Below are 24,582 nucleotides of genomic sequence, written 5' to 3'. Positions count from 1 at the left end.
GGAGCTCATGGTTTTACACATGTGTGTGCCTCTGAAAGTGCAGAGATATGCGTCTATGTAGACGTTTCCTATCTCAGTTCATGGGTTTAAGCTATCATTTGTGAACACAGTTGCATTCAGTTATCTCAGTTTGTAACATCAAATATTTGAGTAACTTCCTCATTTTCTGCAGAGGACAATGCAACAGTCACATCAGCATGGCCTCTGAGTCTCTAAGATAACTGAGGTAACTAAGAGAGTTATTTTTCTCACTGGAGACCCTTAAATGCAGTTCTGATTTGAAACACTAATTTCACAGAGACTGGCTAATGTGAATCAGCCCTTGAGAGCCTTCTTTCCTCCTTTCATCCTACTGATGAAATCCAATTGCGTATAGGATGGAAGGCTGGGCCTTAGATCCTGGAAAATTCTCCAAAGGCTATTGCCAGACTACCCACAGAGAACTGGCTTCCCCTAACAATGAAGCCCCCCTTTCTTTACAAATGCCAACATATTTTTTAATATTCAAAATGTGATCACCCGTCTCAGAAAATGACCAGGGGTAGATTTAGGGTCTTGGGAACTGTATGAATAGCTTTGAACTCCAGTTGAGAAATCAAATTGACTCATTTCCTCACTCAGGCTGCTGTCTGCCAAATACGACAAGGAAGATAGATAATGAGGGCCACCTGAAATATAAAGAAAAAAATACATTTATTCAAACTGGTAAGAAAAATGTATTTCTCTAAGCTCAAATGATACTAAAATTAAAAGGCATTGTTAACTAAGGCTTTTATCTATCCTATGATTCTCACAGATTATCCAGATTAACAAAGCAAAAGGAAATGGGGAAAGACCTCCTTTAATTTTGTCATTATTGAGCAATTATCCTCTATTGTCACAGACAGAAAATATATTACACAAACAGTAATAGAATCTCCTTGCATTTAAAATTTTGATGGGATACATCTTGCACATAAGATACTACTAAAAAACTACTAAAAAACAAATAATCCACATATATAAGGAATTTATAAAACTGTTCAAATTTTATCCTGAAGGGAAAAAAAGCTATGAAGAAAAATTAAGCAAAATACTAAAACAAGGAGCATGTGGACCAAGAGCGTGTTTATTTTAAATAGCAAAGCCAGGGAAAACTTCCTTCAAAGGTTAGTATTAAACAAAACACTGGTATCTGGGACTAAGATTATTCTAGACTCAGGAAACATCACCAGCAAATGCTGGGGCCAAAGTGAGCCTGATGCCTATAAGCATAGGCAGGGGAACAGTGCTGCTAAAGCAGAGTAAGCAAGGAGAGTGGCAAGGAGGCAGTCCACAGATCAGGGGCCTTAGGTAGCTCTATCCTCAGGGAGGTGGGAGCTGATGCGAGGTTTGGAGCACAGGAGTGGCAGGAAGGGACTTACATTTTAACACAGGTTTCTGAATGTATTTAAACAAAATACAAACATAATCCATATGCAAATGAATGACTATGAACTGATCTTGCACTTTTTAAAAAAGCATACGATTTCTCAGCCTTCTTTGGCCATTCTGAGATCTTTCTATCTAGTTAAAAGTTTAGCTAATTGAATTTCTTTTAAAATACAATTCTATTTGTGACTTAAAATCTTTTCAAACTCAATTTCAATGTTTTTGGATATTTAAAATATTTTTATTTACATAACAAATGCCACTTGTTACATAACAAATTAGAATCTTTCTCATCATTTTGAAAACATCCTACCTGAATCCCCATTTGTGGCTTCCCTGGCTTCTTTCCTAATTTCAATGTATTTTTTCTTTCTTTGCATAGGAACCTATTAGGCAAAACAAATACACAACTTAAAACTTTTTAGAATCATGATCACACACTTTCAATTTTAGTAGCAATTTGGCAAAAAATAAATTAATTTTTAAACAAGACTTTTATCAAATTTCAAATCACCAAAAAATATTCACAAACAAAGATAGGTGAGTACCCTTAAGAAATGCTTTTCCCACAGAGAAGCCCACTGAGGCATCTGCCTCCCCTCTGTGCTCTGGGACCCAGTGTGGGCTAAGCTCTGACAGCCACATGCACAGATTACCAATAGTCTGTACTTGATCTATAAGCCTCGTTTCCTCAACTATACAGTTATGGTATATCATAGCACCTTACAGTGCTATTGTAAAGTTCAGAAGTAACATATAGCAAGTGAGTGCATTTTTTTTGTTGTTGTTGTTCTTTGAACATATACCTTGAAAAAAGTTCCTAGTCTTGTTCCCAAAGGGCAAAAGGCAGGAAGCAATCATTTACATGAACTCATGAACCACTCAGACATCGTGAGGTCAGCAGCCATGCATACTAACATGAGTGACAGCTCCTGACCTAGACCATGGTGTACAAGCTCTGGCACTTTGCCCAATTCCCATTTCCAGGGGGCTGTGAAAGGTTGTACCTACAAACTCCCACCAATCTCTGAGGCTGGCATGTCAAACTTAGCTTGACTAAAATCAAGCTTGTCACATTTACCACAGCAAGTTTTCCAATTATTCCCATGACTTCTACTCACAGCACCCCATTATCCTGCCAAATCACCCAAGCAGGGCCACAGCATCATAATTCTGTGTCTGGATGGGTCTCAATTTCACTGACCAGAGGAATTTACTCAGGAAACAACTTCTGGGATATGTCATAACAGCTCCTTTTATTGCCATTTTCTATCTTTTACTAGTTAAGAAAGGGAAAAATCAAGTTATGATCATATTTTTTTACAATTGCCTGAGATTGGACCTCAGGTTAAACTATATTAAACTGCCAGATTTTACAGTTCAAAGCAGACTTAGATATTGAGATTAACATGTTCAACATATTTTTTTTCTATAAGTACTTGGTAAGCTTTTTAAACTCAGGAACACCATTGAAAAATTTCACTCACCTCAACTTCTATAGGAAATGTATAGCAGCGCTTCAGGTCAATCAGATTTTCCAAAATAAGCAAGTTCTGTAAATCCAAAGAGTCATATAAAAATATCTGAATAGTGGAGAGCCTTACTGCTGATGCTACTTATACACACACACACATACACACACACACACATTCAGAACAACAAGAACTACATCTTTAATATTATAAGAATGTGCAAATTATTATATAATTTTAATTTATATAATCTAACATGAAATCCTACAGCAACAGTGAAAATTTCAGAAGTCTACCTTTTCAGGTTTTTCACTAAAGAGAAAACCTTGGTAAAATTTTAATTCGGTGAAGACACAGCAGATAACAGAAATGGCACAGTTGTACGCAGCACAATGGTAAAGTCTTCTCCTCTCCAGCAACTGATTCTCACCCACCATGTTCTCTGTAAATGCATCATAGCACAATCTGCAGAGTAGATCCAGGTTAAAAATTAATTCATTTAACAGGGAAATCATTGCTCAAGCCCAAAAATGCCAGACAATAGTATCTCAGTTCAGTTCAGTCTTTTCTGAGTGTCATGTTTGTGTATGGTATAGTACCAGGTACTGGAAAGACAAGCAAGTCATAGAACCTACACCCATAACAAGGCAAAGGCAGTGTCCAGGGATTTCACCACACTGTGGTAAGCACAGCAACAGCAACCAGCACAATAAGAGGTGGAAGCAAGGAGGATGGACAGTAACCCAGGTGAAGGAGCCAACATAGGTTTTCAGAGAAAATACTGGAACTGTATTTTGAATTCTAAGTTAGTCAAAGGGAAAACGTATATGAGGATTATGAACAGAGAGAAGAGTGTCACTTACAGTAAGTGTGCTTGGAAGATAAGGTGGGTGGCTGGCAATGAGCAAAAGGTGGAGAGGGGTGCATTCCTAGAACTTGCCTGCCATGCTAAGGAGCTCAGACTTCATTCTGCAGGATGGGGTCTCCAAACAGTGCCCAGGTGACCAACTACTTCTGAAAACAGTTCTGTCAGAACATAGCCATGCCCATTCATTTACATATTGTTTATGTCTGCTTTCCCAGGACAGTGTAGTAGTTGAAAGAGACCATACAGCCTGCAAAGCTGAAAACAGTTACTAGCAGGCAGGCCCTTTAATGAAAAATTTTGCTGGTCCCTGATACTGAAGATGAAGTTCTTTTGAAGTGTTTTAGGTGGGAGAATGAAACTATCAGGCTCATACTGCAGATGTACTATCATACTGGCAGCAGTATGGAAAAACTGAGAGAGACAAGCTCAGGAGCGGGAGAATAACTATGAAGGAGATTCACTTCAGTGGTTCACCAAAGAACACCAGACACTACACTGAATGAAGGAAGGAGGATGAAAGAAGGGTCCCAGGTTGGGAAGGCTGAGGAGATAAAATCCACCAGATTTGGTGACTGACAGGGTGTGCAAGGAGACTGGAGAGATGAAGAAGGAAAAATAAAACACGACTCTCGGTGCAAATGAATGGATGGTGATGTCATTCCCAGAAGAGATAAAGTAAGAATTAGGGTAAGAGGAAAGTAAGGATAAGCTTGTTTGGGATATGCAAAATGAGACATGGCAATGTCTATGTTCAATATTCACTGAGAGGGAACTTCATTAGAAGGCCAGTTTTAGAGAAAATGTATTTGATTACTTTGTATTTTATGGAATACCTGTTTGAACATACTGCCATTCCTTTCATTTCAAATTGCAGTCAGGAAAAATAAAATACCTTCATATTGCAAATTATACCATTAAAAATATATCAAGCTATTAAGGGGGGGTAAAATGGTGGGGAAAAAACCCAGTAAGACAGAAAAAGTTTCACTCCTTATAAAAGATGAGTTTAGGTTAAAACATGCTACCCAATAACCTGCTACATTAAAGTCTATGTAAGTAGTTTGTTCTAGAAAAAAAACAAGAACTATAAAAAAACAAGAACTATAAAAACCCATTTTTTTAAATAAAGATTTTATTTCTTTATTTGAGAGACAGAGATCAAAGTAGGCAGAGAAGCAGGCAGAGAGAGGAGGAAGCAGGCTCCCCGCCGAGCAGAGAGCCCGATGTGGGGCTCGATCCCAGAACCCTGGGATCATGACCTGAGCCGAAGGCAGAGGCTTCAACCCACTGAGCCACCCAGGTGCCCCTAAAAACCCATTTTTAAACAAACTTAACCATTTATTCACATTACATACAAGCATAAAAATATATGCATCAAAAATATTAACGAATCAAATATAAATCAAATAATAAAGTTAACTAAAATCTTACTTAATAAGTGTCTTTGTAAGTTCATTTCCTTCTGTAACACATGAGCCGTAGAAAACTTGATTAACTTTAGATTCTTTTGAGTGAACATCATCTTTTGAAAGACGAGAATACATCACTTCTAGCATTTTATAATAGCCCATCTTCTTAGTGATTTGAGTATCAAAGATAGATTCATTTAGCTAAGGAAAGGTAAGAGATGATTATCTTTGGTCTTATCAAACATGAAAAATAGTTTATTGAATTTATTAAATATTCAATTAAATATATTTAATACTCAATGCTTTTTACATAGAGACTAATTTTAACACAAATATTGAATCACTTCAATAGGAGACCACCCAAGGTCAGGAACATAGGTTTAAATATTTATGTGTTATATTAAGTGTGGCAGGAAGTAATGCACAATGTCCAAATAGTAAACTTAGGACATGAGTATAGGGCTTTTGCACAAAATCTTATCGAAGATATGACAATAGCAGGTGAAACTTCAATGTATTAAAAAAACAAAATTTTGGAATCTTGGAACACTGAAAAAAAAATAAACAACAACAACAACAACAACAAAATTTTCAACTATTTACAGTATTTTCTAAAGATATCCACACCCTAATCCCTAGAACCTGTGAATGTAATGTCATTTACCTTTGTAAATCTAGACTTCAACACATCAATGGCATCCACCACAATTTTGCTAAAGAATTCTCTCAAAAAAAGGACTTTGCAAATGTGATTAAGGATCTTGAGATAGGGAGATAATTCTAGATTGTTCCTGTGGGCTGTAAATAAGACCACATGTAATCTTGTAAAAGGACAGAGAGAGGGAAGGAGACATACGGGAAAAGGGAATGTGATGACAGAATTAGAGGCCAGAATGATGCAGTCACATACTGAAGAATGCCAGTAGCCATCAGAAGCTGGAGGGTGGCAAGCAGTGGACTCAGGGCCACTGGGGCAAGCACTGCCATGACAACACCATAAATTCAGCTCAGTGAAACTAATTTTGGACTTCTGGGCTCCAAAACTGGGAAAGAATAAATTTCTGTTGTTCTAAGTCACCAAGCTTATGATAATTTGTTACTTAAGATTAAGGAAACTAATATACATTCTAGTATCAAGAGTTGGATCTGCTCTAACAAATGGATGATAGGTAGAGGCTGAAAGAAATTTGCCATGCATGACAGAAAAAGCCAACTGCCTGTAGAGACTGCTGGAGAAATAACAACAATGAAGGCATTGCTGGTGAGGGCTCAGAAGGAAATGAAAAGCACAACAGAAAAAGCTAAAACTGTCTTACAGAACTTCTCAATCATAAATACATTTTTGGTAGAAACTGGATATTAAAGTAGTTTCTGGTGAGGTCTCAAAAGGAAATAAATAACACATTTTTGGAAACTGGAGTAAAGAGGATCCTTGTTATACAGTGGCAGAAAACTTAGCTGAATAGTGTTCTATAGTTACACACACAGCAGAACTTGTAAGCCATGCATTTATACATTTAGCTGAGAAAATTTCTAAGTAAATTTGTTGAAGGTGTCTGCCTGCTTTCTTCTTTGCTGCTTATAATACAGTGTGAGGTGTAAGAGATAAATGGAGTTAAGAACTGCTAAGGAAAAAGAACCAAAATGTGATGGTTTGAGAAATTCTCAGTTTACCCAGATGGTAAAAGATGCTAATATTAGAGTGGATTCACTGTTAGGAAAGTGGGTCTGGAGAGAAGAACAAGGGTGTACAGCTGGACAATCTTGAGCTAGTGCTGAAGAAATTAAGCATGGGACTCGTGGATGCCCTCAACCATTTCAGCAGAACCAGGAACAGAGACGCAATTATCCACCAAAGATTGGTGGAGGACTCTCTTGTCTAATAGAGAAAACCTCCAAGACACACAAAGGAGAGCTATCTTTTTTTTTGAAAACATCGTATCAGAAGAAATACCACCAGCTTGGACTGAATGGGATAGAGACAAAAAGAAATGAGGGGGAAAAAAAAGGGCTCTTGTACTCTTTGAATTCTACAGGTAAGAAACAGACTGATAAAACTATTCAGCTGCAAATATATACTACTCTTCAAGAAAAAAGCAGAATGACTGCAAGAATGAAGGCTTTGATCCAGAGGGGAGAACATAAAGCCACAAAGCTTTATTCCTGGGTCTCAAAACCTAACAGAATTTGCCTGCCTGGACCTTGAAAGTGTTATGGAACACTAACTTCTTTCTTACTTCACTTTCTCCTTTTGGGAACAGGAATGAATATAACAGTCACCCCACCTGTGAAACCACTGTCTTCTGGAAACAAATTACTTGTTTTCTAGTTTCACGTTTCCACAAATGTTAAGAACTTTGCCCCAAGATGGATCACACCCAGAATCCCACCCATATCTGATTCATTATGATTTAAATGATGAAAGTTAGGATTCAGAGTTGATGATATGCAGATACAACTTTGGACTTAAAAGTTGATGAGGTAAGGTAATGCATTTAGACTTTGGGGGATTTTGAGATGGGATAAATGTATTTTGCAAGTGGGAACATTCAGTGCAGGCAGACTATATTCAACTGAATAATATCTCCTTACAAATACCCAGGTTCTAATCACAAGAACCATGACTGTTACCTCATATGATAAATAGGATTATACAGATAATATCAAGTAAACGATCCTGAGATGGGTGGATTATCCAAGTGGGTCCTAAAGGCAATTATATATTTATAAGAGAGTGATTAGACACAAGACAATGTGACCACAGAAGCAAAAAGAGGTGTGATCAGGCCACAAGCCAAGGAATGCTGGCAGCCACCAAAAGCTGGAAGAGGCAAAGAATGGATTTGCCCCTAGGGCCTTTGGAGCCTCACAACACCTTGATTTAAACCCAAGGATACTAATTTCTGGCCTGCAGAACTATGAAAGAATAAATTTCTGATGCTCTAAGCTACACTGATGGTAGTTTAATATAGAGGAAACTAATGCAGATCCCTTGTAACTACAGATTGTTATCAAACTGTTGAGGTAATGCTCCTTGAGCAATAAAGATCCTCTGAGTGAACACACTGCAATTTTTAAGGACACTGTTCAAGAAGATCTGTCAATTCTTACTAATATTAAACTTAATAATAGATGTACTATACCTTTGTAAATCTAGACTTCAACACATCAATGGCATCCACCACAATTTTGCTAAAGAATTCTCTTAAAGCATTCAGGCTACAATGCCACAACAGGGTGAGGAGAGAGCGATCTACAAATGCTTGGCGAGTAACATTTGAAAGCAGGTCATCCCTCTTGAACATTCTGTACACCCTTTCCAAAAGGGCTAATTGTGTGACACATGAACTCCTAAGAAAGAAAGAAAATTATATGAACATCCCTGCTTTGAACTAATATTTTACAAGTGCCTACCCACATAACAAAATAACCACCAATGACTTTAAATCTAAAATATAACTTTAAAGAGTATTATATATAAAAACCATGAAATACAAGCAGCATTTGTACATGAACCATATTATTATACTCATCCCCAGAAATCTTCATGCCAAACTTAGGCATTAAGAAGAACTGTTTTCATTTACTTTCAAATCTGATTTTTTTTTTTTTTTTTAAGAAAACATCTGTAAGGCTTTGGGAGAGTCTCAGGCCTGAAGACAATCACAGTTTCAGAATTTGAAACTCAGGAGGTATAATTTAAAAATTCTAGTGGGTATTAAGGAGGGTACGTATTGCATGGAGCACTGGGTGTTGCACTTAAACAATGAATCTTGGAACAATGCATCAAAAACTAATGATGTATTTTATGGTGACTAACAAACTGTAGTTAAAAAAAAGAAAAAAGAAAAATGCTAGTCTCTTCCTAGTAATAAACTGCAATCCCCATTTCCTATACAGAGATATACTCATCTGGCCCTTTATATTCTCATCTGGAATATAAGATATTTGAACAATCTCTGTAAGATTTTTGTCTATAAACCAAGAATACAGTGTTAGTTTCCTCACCTACAAAAATACGAGGTTAAGACTAAATGATCATTAAAATCCTGATACCGAGTATTCAAACATGAACCAGGGCAAAAAATTTAGAATTTAGAAGTAATTCAGTCAGGCTCAGGACACTACTAGATGCTACATGTGCTTCTGTAATATTTATTTGGGCACTATCTTAGATTTAAATCCTTTTGAGGAGCTTCCTGATAATGAGCACAGCAGAGATGCATAGACCTAAAACTCTTCTAGAGTAAGCTAAAAGGATGAAGAAAAGAAAAAAATTCAAATCTGATTATAAAAATGGGCCAGCAGAGACACCTGTGTGGCTCACTTGGTTAAGTATTTGCCTTCAGCTCAGGTCATGATTCCAGAGTCCTGGGATCAAGCCCTACATCGGGCTCCCTGCTCAGTGGGGGGCCTACTTCTCCCCTGCTTGTGCTCTCTCCCTCTCTGACAAATAAATAAATAAATAAATAAATAAATAAATAAATAAATAAAACAAACCTTTAAAAAAAAAAAAGAGGCGAGCAGATAGTTTATTGAACATGAATGCAAGTGAGCTTGAAATAGATGAATATATGCTCTATTTCACTCGTAATGAGAGAAATATAAATTACAGAAACACTGAGAAATTCTTTCTCACCTATAAAACTGGAAAAAATCCAAATGTTTGACAATATACTCTATTGGCAAGACTGTGATGAAATAGACACCCATATGCCGGGAAATGCAAATAATTATAGCCCCCAAATAAGGGATGCTGTGAAAGCTGGCAAAATAACAAATGCATTTACCTTTTAAATTATGTTTAGGAATCCACTCTAAAGATACACTGGCCAAAAAAAAAAAAAAAAAAAAAAAAAAGACATATACATAGGGCTATTCACTGTGTTATTTTTAACAACAAAAGATTGAACCCAAAAGTCTATCAGTAGGGGGCTGCTTCAAAATACTATGCTAATTCTGTACAACAAATAATTACCCAGTTATTTAAATAAAAAATGATTGAGGAAGATCTTTATGTTTTGACAGGGAGTGATCTGTAGAAGATATGACGTGGAAAAAAAAGGGGGGTGAAGAGGAATAAGAGAGGGGACAGGGACAAAAGCAAGACTCTCAAATGCAGCTCATTACACAGTTATGGCTTCCAAATCATGTAAATATTTTAAAAACATAAAAAATTTCTAAAATCTGAATATTAACTAAAATAAGCAAACCTAACTAATTGGTTTAATAACCACATATTGAAAAATATATTACCAAGTGATTTCAGAACATATACTTTCACTGTTTATCCTAGAGAGTATATTCTAGGTAAGTTACAATTAAAATGAACACAATTTTAAATTGCACACACACAAAAAAGTCCTGCTGGAATTTTGAGAGGGACTGCATTTAATTTACATATCAACTTAATGCCATGTTAACAATATTGAATCTTCAAATTCATGAACATAGAATGTCTCTCCATTTATTTAAATCTTTAATTTTTTAATTTTCTTCAGCAATGGGCTGTAATTTTTAGTGTACAAGTCTTAAACTTCTTTTGTTAAATTTATTCTTAAGTACTTTGTTCTTTTTGGTGCTACTATGAGTGTAATTATATTCCTAATTATAGTTTTGAATGTTTTCTGCTCATATATAGAAAAATAATTGATTTTTTAACATTGATCCTGAGCCTACAAATTTTGTAAAATTGTTTATTAGTTCTAATAGCTTTCTGCAGATCTTTAGGATTTTCTATCTCATGCCATGCGTGAATAAAGACAGTTTGGGGGCAACCTGGGTGGCTCAGTCAGTTGAACTTCTAATTCTTGATTCGGTTAGGTAATGGTCTCATGGGATTGAGCCCCAACTCAGGGTCTGCACTCAGCTTGGAGTCTACTTGGGCTTCTCTCCCTCTTCCTCTACACCACACCACTCCAACCACATGTATGTATGCTATCAAAAAAAAAAAAAAAAAAAAAGGAAAAAAAGAAAAAAAAAAAGAAAGAGAAGGAAAAGAAAAAGAGTTTGCTCCTTTTATTTCCAATTTGGTTGCCTTTTATTTCTTTCTCTTGCCTGACTGCACTGGCTAGAACCTCCGGTATCACACTGAATTGAAAAGGGCAGATGCTCTTGCCTTGTTCCCAAATTTAGGAGGAAAGCACTCAGTCTTCTACTATTAAATATTTTGTTGGCTGTTGGTTTTTCATGGATGACCTTTTGTCCTTTTTATCACGGATATTGGATCTTGTCGAAAATTTATCTGTACCTACTGAAATGATAATGTAGTTTCGTCCTTTAGTCTTTTAATATAGTATATACTATTATTTGATTCTTAGATGCTCATCTAGTTTTGCATTCCTAGGGCAAATCCCAATTGGTTATAGTGTAGAATATATATAAGTTGCTGCATTTGGTATTTTAATATATTTTTGAAAAATTTTGGAACACCTGGGTGGCTCAGTCGGTTAAATGGCTGCCTTTGGCTCAGGTCATGATCCCAGGGTCCTGGGATCAACTCCCGCATCGGGATCCTTGCTCAGTGGGGAGCCTACTTCTCTCTCTGTTTCTGTCTGCCACTCTGCCTGCTTGTGCGCACATGCTCTGACAAATAAATAAAATCTTTAAAAAAAAAAAATTTGTGTCTATATTCTTGAAGGATATTGGTCTATAGGTTTCTTATAATGTTTCTGTCTGGCTTTGTTATCTGTATGAGACTAGCATCAAAGGATAAGTTGGGAAGTATTCATTTCCTTCTCCCTTATTTTCCAAAAACTTCATGAAGTGTCTGTCTTATTTCTTCTTTAAATATTTGATGAAAATTTGCCAGGGAAGCTATCTGGGTCTGGGCTTTCCCATGTGAGAAGATTTTAAATGAACATTTCTATTTATTTATTTATTAAAGGTATACTCAGGGCACCTGGGTGGCTCAGTTGTTAAGCGTCTGCCTTTGGGTCGGGTCATGATCCCAGCACCCTGAGATCAAGCCCTGCATTTGGCTCCCTGCTCAGCGGAAGCCTGCTTCTCCCTCTCCCGCTCCCCCTGCTTGTGTTCCCTCTCTCGCATTCTCTGTTAAATAAATTTTTTAAAAAATTAAAAAAAAAAAAACCCGTATACTCAGATTTTCTATTTCTTCTTGAGTCAGTTTTGGTAGTTTGTGACTTTTTAGGAAATCTGTCCACTTTAGTTAAGTTGCTGAATTTGTTGACATGATGTCATTCTAATATTTTCCTATTATCTTTTTAATTTCTGAGAGGTCAGTACTAATGTTCCCTCTTTTATTCCTAATTTTCATGAACTGTACCTTCTCTTTTAGTCCTAGTTTGTCCAGCTAACAGTCTATCAATTTCGTCTACCATTTCAAAGAACCAGTTTTGGTTTCATTGATTTTTCTCCACCATTTTTCTAATTTTGATTTCATTACTTTTCACTCCAATCTTTATTATTCCCTTCCTCCTGCGCGCTTTCAGTTTAGTTTTCTTTTTCTTGATTTTAAGGCACAGGCTTATATTTACTGATTGAGGATATTTCCTTTTTTTCTCATATAGGTATTAAAAGATACAAATTCCTAAGTAAGCACTGCTTTAGTTGCATCTCGTACATTTGGATATGCTTTATTCTTACTTTATTCCGATCAAAATGCTACATGATTTCCCTTTTAATTTCTTCTCTGACCTAAGGGCTACTTAGAAATAATTAGTTGGATATTTAGACATGTTTTTGGATTCCTCAAGTTTTCTTCTGTTATTCCTAATTTAACTTCATTGTGGTTGGAGAATATACTTTGTAAGATTTCAATCATTTTAAATTTAAATTTAAGATTTGTTTTATGGCTTCTATATGTGCTCAAAGAGAATGTGTATTCCCCTGTTGTGTAGGACGTTCTATAGTTGTTGGTTAATTATGATTTTTTAAAAATGTCAATAAAAATGTACTGCTGATTCATGCTATCATGAACGAACCTCCAAACCTTGCTGAAAAAAGAAGGCAGACATAAGAGATCCCATGTTGTATGATTCCATTTATATGACATGTTAAGAAAAAGCAAATTTATAAAGACTGAAAGTAGATTGGTGATTGCCTGGGGCTGGGAATGGGAATGGGAGTTGATATAGGATCTTACTGAGAAGATGAAATTACTCTATGGTGATGATTGTACTATTTGGTAAAGTTATGAAAAATTATTAAATTTCATGCTTAAAATAGGTGAATTTTATGATATGTTAAGTAAGATAAATTAACATGGATATTTATATATCAATATAAATAATGCCAATAAAAAACTCAGTGGTCACATAAGTATCCATGACATTAAGCCCTTACTTTAAAAATTAAAAAATAATAAAAGTTAGTAATTAATAAATTAATAATACCTGGTGTCTCAGTCAGCTAATGTCCAACTCTTGATTTCAGCTCAGGTTATGATCTCAAGGTTGTGAGACTGAGCACTATGCTGGGCTCCAGGCTCAGCATCAAGTTTGCTTAAGATTCTCTCTCTCTCTTTCCCTCTCCCTCTGCTCTTCCCCCCACTGCTCTTCTCTCTAATAAAAAAATTTTAAAAATCTTTAAAAATAAAAAATAAATCTTTTAAAATTAAAAAAAAATAATAAATTAATAATAAAATTTGTTCCCTTTTTTCCATTGTAATGTCCTAAAATACTAAAACTGTATTTGGGTAACTGAACAGCTCTAGTGATAAAGGCAAGTTCATTACAATAGAATTCTAGCTCCTAAATGTCAAAGATATAAAAGGATTTTTAATTTTCAAAAAAACTTTTTTAAAGATTTTATTTATTTGAGAGAGACAGAGAGCGAGGACATGAGTGGGGGGAGGGGCAGAGGGAGTGAGAGAGGCAGACTCCCTGCTGAGCAGGGAACTGATGCAGGGCTTGATCCCAGGACCCCAAGATCATGACCTGAGCCAAAGGCAGATGCTTAACCGACTGAGGCACCCAGGCGCCCCTAAAAAAGGGATTTTTTAAATGACCATTGGCAACTCCTGATAAAATCAATGACTTGGGGCAACAATGATAAGTGTATGCTAGAACATTAGCAAAAGGCTGTGTCATACATGGCTAATCATGAAAATTAGGATTACTAGACATTATGTACCCCCAAATGCCATGAACATGAAATATAAAGCATCCACTACTAAGTAATCTTGCCCAAAGTTAAACCTGAATCTAACTAAGCTTTTAGACTTAACTTTCCACTTACAGGAAACTGGGGCTGGAGGAACAAGTTAAACAAAAAGAACAGGAAAAAAAATCAGGTAAACTGAGGATGTAACACACTATGCAGGCCAAGTGTTCAGGTTTCTTTAACAACAAAAGAATAGTTAGGGATGGGGGACTGTTCTAGATGAAGACAGACTTAAGAGATACAATAGTGAAATGCCATTTAAGAACCTCGTTTGGACCAGAATTAAAAGAATCTAACAGTCTGAAGCATTTACGATTACAAATGCTTCAGACATCTGAAAATGAAATTACTGATAATTTTGCTCCACTGATACTGGTACTATAGTAACCAAAGAAAAACACTGTATTTTTAGATATACATACAGCAGTAATTAGAGGTGAGCATCAGGGAAACACAAATCAAAGCCATGATGAGATACCACCTCACACCTGTCAGAACGGTTAAAATTAACGACACAAGAAAGAGCAGGCGCAGGTGAGGATATGAAGAAAGGGGAACCCTTCGGCACTGTTTGTGGAAATGCAACCTGGTACAGCCATTCTGGAATACAGTATCAAGGTTCCTCAAAAAGTGAAAAATATAACTACCCTACAATCCAGCAACTGCACTACTAGTTATTTAACCAAAGGATAAAAAATATAGATTCAAAGAGGTACATACACGCTGATGTTTATAGCAGCATTAACAACAACAGTCAAACTATGGAGAGAGCCCAAATGTCCATCAACAGATGAATGAATAAAGAATATGGGGTATATATATACAATGGAATATTAATTGGCCATTTAAAGAAAAAAGAAATCTTGTCATTTGCAATGATGTGGATGGAGCTAGAGTATATTATACGAGGTGAAGTAAGTCAGTCAAAGAAAGACAAATACCATAGGAACTCACTAATACATGGAATTTAAGAAAGAAAGCAGATGAACCAGGGTGCCTGGGTGGCTCAGCCAGTTAAGCATCCAACTCTTGATTTCAGCTCAGATCATGATCTCTGGGTTGTGAGACTGAGCCTGTGTGGGGCTCTGTACGGACATGGAGCCTATTTAAGAGTCTCTCCATGTCTGCCTGTGCCCCTCTCCCACACCTCCCCTCTTCCCCCTACCTCCCCCAAAACAGATGACATATGGGAAGACGAAAAAGAAAAAAAAGAGAGAGGGAAACACATCATAAGAGACAATAGAGAGCAAACAGGGATGACTGGATGGCTCAGTCAGTTAAGCTGCTGCCTTTGGCCCAGGTCATGATCAAGGGTTCTGGAATCGAGTCTCACACTGAGCTCTGCTCAGAGGGGAGCCTGCTTCTCTCTCTGCCTCTGCCTACCACTATGCCTGCTTGTGTTCTCTCCCTCTCTCTGACAAATAAATAAATAAATAAAATCTTAAAAAAAAAAAAACCAATAGAGAGCAAACTGAGGGTTGATGGAGAATGTGGGGGATGGGCTTGATGGGTGATGGTTATTAAAGAGGGTACTTGTGATGAGCACTGGGTGTTGTATGTAAGTCATGAATCACTGAATTCTACTGCAGAAACCATTATTGCATTGCATGCTAACGAACTAAAATTAATAAATAAAAAGAAGTAATTAGAGGTAAAATGACATGGCATCAGGGATCTGCTTTATTACAGTAACTACAGCTCAAAAGAAATGAAGCTAAAACCGAGTTGATGAGGCTGGAAAATCCTCATGCGTGTTTGACCTGGATGTTCAGTTTCGGTCTTACCCTTTAGCTTTGAGTATGTTTGAAACTTTCACAGTAAGTTTTCTCCATCAAGAAAAACAAAATAAAATTGAGTGGTGAGAGTTGACTACAATTGGCACTAAACTTTTTGGAACAGAGAAGATCATTTCCCATAGAAATAAAAAGTGTACAGTGTCTGGGGTCCCAGACTAGAATAGAATGACTTACTTTCTGGCAATCTCTTTGAAAGTAGATTGAAATAATTCTTCCATAACATGTTGCTGTTCCCGACAAAGAATTTCTGTCATCAACTGCAACAATACAGGACTTTGAGATAATTCCAATGCATCTAGAAACTAGAAAAAAATAATAATTTTCTTGGGTCTTTATCTTTGTTTTGTTCTTACAAGTACTAATAACAAAACAGAAAATTAAAACTATGTTTCACAGAGAAGTAACAAATGCTAACACTTTTGCAATCTCTGCAGCTACAATGAATGCCTGTCATATAATAATGTTTGCTAAATATTTGAGTTTTGATTCTTTTAAGGTTTTGCAGATGTTTTTCCTTCTTACAGCAGTCAGGATCTTCTGAAAGATCTGATTCCAGGTTCTGGAATTCCACGACGATGCGCTTTCACTGAGGTCTTTGTCTTCACCATTCCAGGTACTCTAGGGGCTTTTTTATTTTGGACACGTCTTTTCCACACCATCTTCGCTGCACAGCCGCTGTTCTAGGCTGTTCATCTAAAGTTCTCTACTCTCCCATTTTCCATCTTGATGTCTGTCTGTTCTACTTTCTAGGAAATATCCTCAACTTTACCTTCTGTTTTGTGAATTTTTAAAAAATTTTGCTTTTATTGGGGGCGCCTGGGTGGCTCAGTGGGTTAAAGCCTCTGCCTTCAGCTCAGGTCATGATCCCAGAGTCCTGGGATCGAGCCCCGCATCGGGCTCTCTGCTCGGCAAGGAGCCTGCTTCCTCCTCTCTCTCTGCCTGCTTCTCTGCCTACTTGTGATCTCTGTCTGTCAAATAAATAAATAAAATCTTAAAAAAAAAATTTTTGCTTTTATATATTTAATTCCCAAAAGAACTTATTTGTTCTACTTCATGGACACAATACGTCCTCTCATCTCTGAAGCTACTGTTATAGTTTCTTTAATATTCTCATCTCCCATCTCCCTTCACTGACTCAGTTCCCTCTGAGTTCCTTTTTCATTTGATTTACTTATTTTTAGGTTGGAAGCTTCCTTCAAATGTTCAGTGACTGTACTTATATTTACTTTAGCACATTTACATTAAGAGAAAGTACCAAAGATCTATGTAGAATCTTTGTGGATGCTATAACATCAGGTAACACGCTGCTTAGGAACAGGATACTTAGATGGCAACTACATGATGGTGTCACCCCATCAATGACCTGCTGATTGCAGGAATGCACCATTCAAGAAAGGTGACTGGCAAGCTAGAGGGAGCATGTACCCTGAGCACTGAGAGTGGCACCACCAAGCTCTTTCCCCTGGAACTATACGCAGTATCTCAGCATCAAGGCGCCATAGCTTTGAACTGTTGTCTGTGAGCATCTTGTTTTATCTCAATCATCCTGTGCACCTGTTAGCAAGATGTGTCCTTTGGTATCAAAAGGGCCTAAGAGAAGATATTTTTTGGGTCTGGGAATGCTCAAAAAATTCCTGCACAAATTAATGGTAATTGCTTCTTTGCTTTATGCCATTTTGGCTTTAAATGTTCTCACAGAAATGTTCCACTTTTTGGATAGCAGGGAAAACCTGTATGTAGTTGTTATAAATAACAACAATCTAGTAGAGAAGAAACAAATAATCTATCACCTTGTTTTAGCCACTGATATTTTAGATACCTTCGTCTGTATATTAAATAATATAGGTGATAATCACTAGGTATTTCTCAAATAACCACTACTTTATTCTATTTCTTAGCTCTTTTTGGCATTAATTTTCAAAATTTATATATTATTCATAGAATATTTAACAAGATTTTTCTGTATAAAAGATTTCAATTTAAAAGGGGAGCAAATGAATTCCAAAGGATTTAGATATGCATCTGCCTCCACAGCTACCCAGCTTTCAATATGAATTGAACTGAATTCTTAAAGTCACCATATATCTCTGAATCTGAATATTTCACTTACTTCTTTTCATCAAGAAATGTAACAGAAAAACAATCTTTTAATTTCACTTGGTACACTAAAAACTAACCTTTTTCATGCAGTCTACATAATTATTGTACTGCAGAGTTCCTGGGGGAAATTCTTCAGACTTCATAGGGAAATTAGAAACGATAAGGTTTTCAAGAACATGCTTAAGGTCCTCAAGACTGTCTCCAGTAAGACTGGTGAAGAATGGAAGAAGAATTACAGCCTGACCCTGTGGGAGCAATGCAGACATATGAAATTGTACTAGTCAGGGCTTACGTATCCTACAGAATAAATAAAATTACTGCTTTCTTAAGGCTTTTCAAATAAAGCAATGTGTGGATTCAATGAATGACTTTAGAATACCTTCTAGATTACACTGAAAACCAACCTGAACACAATACTCTATCTTGGCTTCTACCCTAGAGGCCAGTGGGCCAACTCAGGGCTATACATGTGTAATTAAATAAGACACTGTATGATGATGTTGTGTGATTTCTTCAACAAATATAGACTCTAATAGAGATACACTGGATAAGTTTGGTGTGGAAAGAGCATACTGAATAAACTATGGGATAATTTATAAATATTTCTCACAGAACTAATTCAGAACTTCATAACGAGCTAAAAGAACTAGGAGATTATTTCCTATCTCCCTTGCATGGCAAAAAAGTTCCCTGGCTCCCTCATACAGAGGAATGAGAAATGTGATTAACCACAAAACAGAAAATTCCAAAGAAATATCCTTATGGTCTACTAAAAGGACATCTTTCATTAAGGCCACATTTTATTAGAGCATAAAATCTAACTATTATAGGACTTTAAAATTATAATATTAAATTCTTGACTCTAAAAGTTACCAAGATATTAAAAATTACCAAGATATGCTTATTAATAGAAAAATGACAGAGTATTGGTTTGAATTCTGTCATTCACTAATATAGCAATTCTCAAAAAAGCCAATTTGAACTACACATGTGAAAAAACAAATATTAATTCTTCAAAGTATGGGAAACTCATTGTGATTATATTTATCATTTGGATAGACAAAAAAGAATGCATAGATCAAATAACATGATGCCAGAGGTCTCCTTCAAGGGTAGGAGTGGCTGCATAGTTGAAAAAGACATGCCCACAGACAGATGGCTATTGAGGCTGAGTGACAGGTACACAGGAGTTTTTCTCTACCTTTGAATATACTTGAAATTTTCCGTAATAAAAAACAAAACATCACAAATATGTAAAATTATAAAATGGGAAGATAATGGAGAATGTAATCTGAAAAAAAATCTTGTGCATCACTTACCTTTAAATGTAAACCCAACTTTGAATCGGCAAGTAGACTAGCATATGTTGTAAAGACTTCAGGGAATGCACTGTGATTTGTATTAAAGGATACAGATGAATCAATCTAAAGGAGGTGAAATAAAACATGATACGTTTCTATATTGTCCCTCTAATTTCCATTAACATATTTTCCAAGTTTTTTAATTTCAGAAATAATCTACAAATTTGTTCCTCGGCTTCAATAGTATTTTAACAATTCTTATTCTGAAATATTTTAAATCTATCTGGTAAGACAATGCATGTAAAGACACTAACAAGGTAAAGTACGGGAAGGGATAATGAGTATAAATGATAATAATGGAAAAAGTATAAAATGTAAGATAATCACAGGAAATATCCAGTGAAAATATTTTTACTTATCAAACCAATGAACTTCTTAAGAAATCTCCAACATATTTTTATAGATAAAACTTACAGAGTCCAAAACAACTTCTTTTTTAAGGTTTCCCAAGATACCTGCAAAATTTTGGCCAGTAAGGTCAGCACTGCTGTTTTACTTTCAGGAGTAGAATCTTTGGCCCACCAGGAGTCCCACTTCTTCCAGTTGTGCAGAATTGTACTTGCAAGTTTCTGTCCTTGGTATTTCTGGCTGGCTCGATCCCTGAAGCTCTGATCTAACATACCATTCAAAACGGTGCTCACCTGAAATAAATAAGTGTGTGGTACTTGAAGAAAAATCCTCAATAGTAAGACTGGTAGATACATAACAAAATCTACTTTCAGATCAAAGTTATTCTTGGAAAATAAAGATGCTATTTCTGTAATAGCTATTTATTTCATAACTCCTCAAATTTGAGAAGAACAACTTATTATGTAAATTTTCCCACAAAAGCATAAGGTGTGGTCTCCTCTATGAAATCATGTTCATCCTATTGCTTCTTTCTTAGCTGGGAGCATTCTCGATGAGAGGAAGAATTAACTCTCCTCTGTTACACATGCACAGAAGCATACACACATGCTTGAACACACATATTTCCTGTCCCACCACCTTTCCAATAGGTGACATCCTAATTTTGGTTAGATTAATATTCAATATTCTTATCATTATGACAATGCAATCATTTTTACACAACATTCTGATCTCCCTGAAATATTAACTTGCCTGCTTTCTTTGTTGTTTTCAATGTGCTTATCATTATTTGCCATCACACACTCCTTATTTAATTAATGAAATCGCCTCAAGACATCTAAACCCATCAGGAATCTATCAGCTCCACTTCAGTGGCAACATAGCTCCCACCCTAGAATGTCTTTTATCTCTGCCCTCTGGGTGTCACTTCAGCACCCTCCAGGAGACTGGTCCCCTTCTCTGTGTTTGAGCCAACTTCCCAGATCGAACATCTTCCTCTTTCTTGGCTGACTGATGAGAGTGCATAGGAGATAAGATTCCTTTAGATCTGGCACATCTGAAACACCTGTATTCATCTCTCACCCATGACTGATAGTCTGGCCAGATTTAGAACTCCAGGTTGGAATCTTCTTTGCTGAAATGTGAAGGAATTTGGCGTATAGTCTTCTAGTGTCCACTCCGCAGTTCCAAAGACAAATGGCATCTGATTTCTTTTTTTTTTTTTTTTTGGCATCTGATTTCTTGATCCTTAAATGTAATCGCCTTGTCTCTTACAGAAACTTTTTAGAGTCTTTTCTCATGTTGAAGCCCCTGTGTTCTGAATTTTCAAGAAATTTGTTCCACGTGAGAATGCTTTCATACACTGTGCTGGATATTCAATGTCTCTTTTCCATCTGGAAGCTCCAGGCCTTCATTTCTGGGACGTTGTTTTGAGGGTCTGTCTTTCCCCTGGGAAAGAGGTCCTGGTGATGGAACCTATCAGTGGATCCCAAGTTTCATCATGTTTTCTCTACCACTTTCTGTTTTGCCTTTTTACTTTATTCTCTATGAGAGCTCCTAAATTTTATCTTCCAAAACCATTTCATTTTCAATTTCTGATGCTTATGCTTAATTCCCAAATGTTCCTTTCTTTTAGTGTTCTTTTCAGTAGCAATACTTATTTTGCCAAGCTGTTTTCTCTCATCTCTCTGAGGATCTTTTCTCTTTACATTTCCATCTCACTGAATATTCTCTGTGTCAAATGGCTTTTTACCTGCCTAACCCTTTTAGATTCCATTTCTTGATGCCTGGTGCTCCCTGGCTATTGGCACATACCGAGGAACTGACTATAAGTACCATGCAGTGGCCAAGGCTCACTGGCAATATGCATCAGTGTAGGTTGGTGGGGCAATGATGACACTTAATCTTTATTTTCTCTTAGACTTGTCAAAATATTCCTATATCCTGCCTGAAGGTATATACCTAACTGACCATATTCTGGGAGCCAAACTGTGGGAAGAGAGCTAAGAGCCTCAAAGTTCAGAATTCAGGGAGGCTTTCACTTAACTTCCTTGTTTCAAAAAGGTATTCCCACACCAAAGATAAACAGAAGATCATAAAAAACCATTATGAACAATTATTCATCAACAAATTGGACAACCTAGAAAAAAATGGATAAATTCCTAGAAACATGCAACTTACCAGGATTGAATCTTGAATAAATAATCTGAACAAACCAATTAATACTAAGGAGGTTGAACCAGTAATCAAAAACCTCTCAACAAACAGAAGTCCAGGACCAGATGGCTTCACTGGTGAATCCTACCAAACATTTAAGGAAGAACTAAGACCAATACTCAAATTCTTCTAAAAAAACTAGAAGACAAGTGGATACTTCCATACTAATTCCATGAGGCCAGCATTACCCTGATACCAAAACCAGACAAAGAAACTACAAGAAAAGAAAATTACAGGAAAATATCCCTGATGAACATAGATGCAAAACTCCTCAACAAATATCAGCAAATCAAATTCAACAATATGCTAAAAGGATCATATACCATGATCATGTGGGGTTTATTGTAGGGATGCCAGGATGGTTCAACATCTGCAAATCAATTAGCATGATATACCACATTAACAAAATAAATGATAAAAATCATAGGGTCATCTTAATAGATGCAGAAAAAACATCTGATAAAATTCAACAATCACTCAAGATAAAAACTTAACAAATCGGGAATATAGGCAACATAGTTCAACATAATAAAAGTCACATATGACAAAAGCACAGCTGACATCATACTTGATAGTGAGAAATAGAGAGCTTTTCCCTTAAAATCAAGAACAAGAACAGGATGTCTAATCTTAGCACTTTTATTCACCATTGTACTGGAAATCCTAGTCATAGCAATCAGAGAAGAAAAAGAAAAAAAAAGCATAAAAAACAGAAGGGAAGAAGTAACACTGTCCATCTGCAGAAGGCACAATATTAAATATAGGAAACCCTGAAGACTCCACCAAAAAAAACTATTAAAACTAACAAATAAAATCAATAAAGTTGCAGGACACAAAATCAATTCATAAAAATCTGCTGCATTTCTATATACTAATAACCAACTATCAGAAAGTGAAATTAAGAAAATAATCCCATTTACAATTGCACCAAAAAGAATAAAACACCTAGGAATAAATTTAACCAAGGAGATTAAAAACCTGTATGATGAAAACTAGAAGACTCTGATGAAAAAAACTGAAGATACAAATAAATGGAAGGGTATTCTGTGCTCAAGGAATAGAATTATTAATATTGCTAACATGTTAGTATTATCCAAAGCAGTCTACAGATTCAATACAATCCCTATCAAAATTCCAATGGCATTTTTCACAGAAACAGAACAAGCAATCCTAAAATTTGTATGGACCCACAAAAGACCCTGAATAACCAAAGCAGTCTTGAGAGAGAACAACAAAGCTGGAGGCATTATGCTTCCTGATTTCATGCTATATTATGTCAAGGTAATCAAAACAGTGCAGTACTGGGATAAAAACAGACACATAGATCAGTGGAACAGAATGGAGAATACAGAAATAAACACATGCAAGGAGCCAAGAATATACAATGATGAAGAAAAAGAAGCCAAGAATATACAATGGAGAAAAGATAGTCTCTTCAATAAATGGTATTGGGAAAACTGTATAGTTACATGCAAAAGAATGAAACTTAACACCTATTTCACACCATACACAGAAATCAACTCAAAATCTATTAAAGGCTTGAACTTAAGACCTGAAGCCATAAAATTCCTTAAGGATAAGCTCCTTGACACTGGTCTTAGCAATGATTTTTTTTTTTTGGATTTCACACCAAAAGCAAAGGCAACAGTGGTAATAAACAAGGAGAACTACATCAAACTAAAAAGCTTCTGTACAGCAAAAGAAATCAATGGCCACGGTCGCCAAACTGTGGAAAGAACCAAGATGCCCTTCAACGGACGAATGGATAAGGAAGATGTGGTCCATATACACTATGGAGTATTATGCTCCCATCAGAAAGATGAATACCCAACTTTTGTAGCAACATGGACGGGACTGTAAGAGATTATGCTGAGTGAAATAATTCAAGCAGAGAGAGTCAATTATCATATGGTTTCACTTATTTGTGGAGCATAAGAAATAACACAGAGGACTTGGGGAGATGGAGAAGAGAAGGGAGTTGGGGGAAATTGGAGGGGGAGATGAACCATGAGAGACTATGGACTCTGAAAAACAATCTGAGGGTTTTGAAGGGGTGGGGGGTGGGAGGTTGGGTGAGCCAGGTGGTGGGTATTATGGAGGGCATGTATTGCATGGAGCACTGGGTGCGTGTGGTGCATAAACAATGAATTCTGTTACACTGAAAAGATATTAAATTAAAAAAAAAAAGAAATCACCAAAAAATGAAAAGGCAAGCTACAAAATGGCAGAAAATATCTGTAAATCATGTATGTGATAAGGGGTTAATATTCAAAATATATGAAGGACTCATACAACTCAATAGCAAAAAAAAAAAAAAAAATCAAACAATCTAATTTAAAAATGGGCAGTAGAACTAAATAGACATTTTTCCAAAGAAGACAGTCAAAAGGTAAATGAAAAGGTATTCGACATCACTAATCACCAGGAAAATGCAGATCAAAACCATAGTGAGATATTCTCTCATACCTGTAAGAACAA

General features: G+C 36.2%; 1 protein-coding gene across 2 annotated transcripts in view; it reads right to left on the bottom strand.

Moving 5' to 3' along the window:
• The window catches only part of LOC111155445 (protein kinase, DNA-activated, catalytic polypeptide), a 222,726-nt gene that overhangs the window by 106,403 nt on the left and 91,741 nt on the right, over window positions 1–24,582 (bottom strand). For both annotated transcript variants that reach the window (XM_022515606.1, XM_022515607.1), the window contains exons 37-46: window positions 19,995–20,180; window positions 19,498–19,602; window positions 18,256–18,423; window positions 16,253–16,380; window positions 8,303–8,510; window positions 5,182–5,360; window positions 3,179–3,347; window positions 2,898–2,963; window positions 1,724–1,796; window positions 520–668 (exon numbers count right to left, since the gene is read on the bottom strand). In XM_022515606.1, coding sequence (XP_022371314.1) covers window positions 520–668; window positions 1,724–1,796; window positions 2,898–2,963; window positions 3,179–3,347; window positions 5,182–5,360; window positions 8,303–8,510; window positions 16,253–16,380; window positions 18,256–18,423; window positions 19,498–19,602; window positions 19,995–20,180 — 1,431 coding nt within the window. The remainder of the gene's footprint in view (window positions 1–519; window positions 669–1,723; window positions 1,797–2,897; window positions 2,964–3,178; window positions 3,348–5,181; window positions 5,361–8,302; window positions 8,511–16,252; window positions 16,381–18,255; window positions 18,424–19,497; window positions 19,603–19,994; window positions 20,181–24,582) is intronic.

Source organism: Enhydra lutris, unplaced genomic scaffold (genome assembly GCF_002288905.1).
Source record: "Enhydra lutris kenyoni isolate GAN:26980312 unplaced genomic scaffold, ASM228890v2 scaffoldscaffold41, whole genome shotgun sequence".
In the NCBI taxonomy this organism is placed as follows: domain Eukaryota; kingdom Metazoa; phylum Chordata; class Mammalia; order Carnivora; family Mustelidae; genus Enhydra; species Enhydra lutris.
Note: the sequence above shows the minus strand (reverse complement) of the source record. Positions and strands in the feature narration are given on the sequence as shown.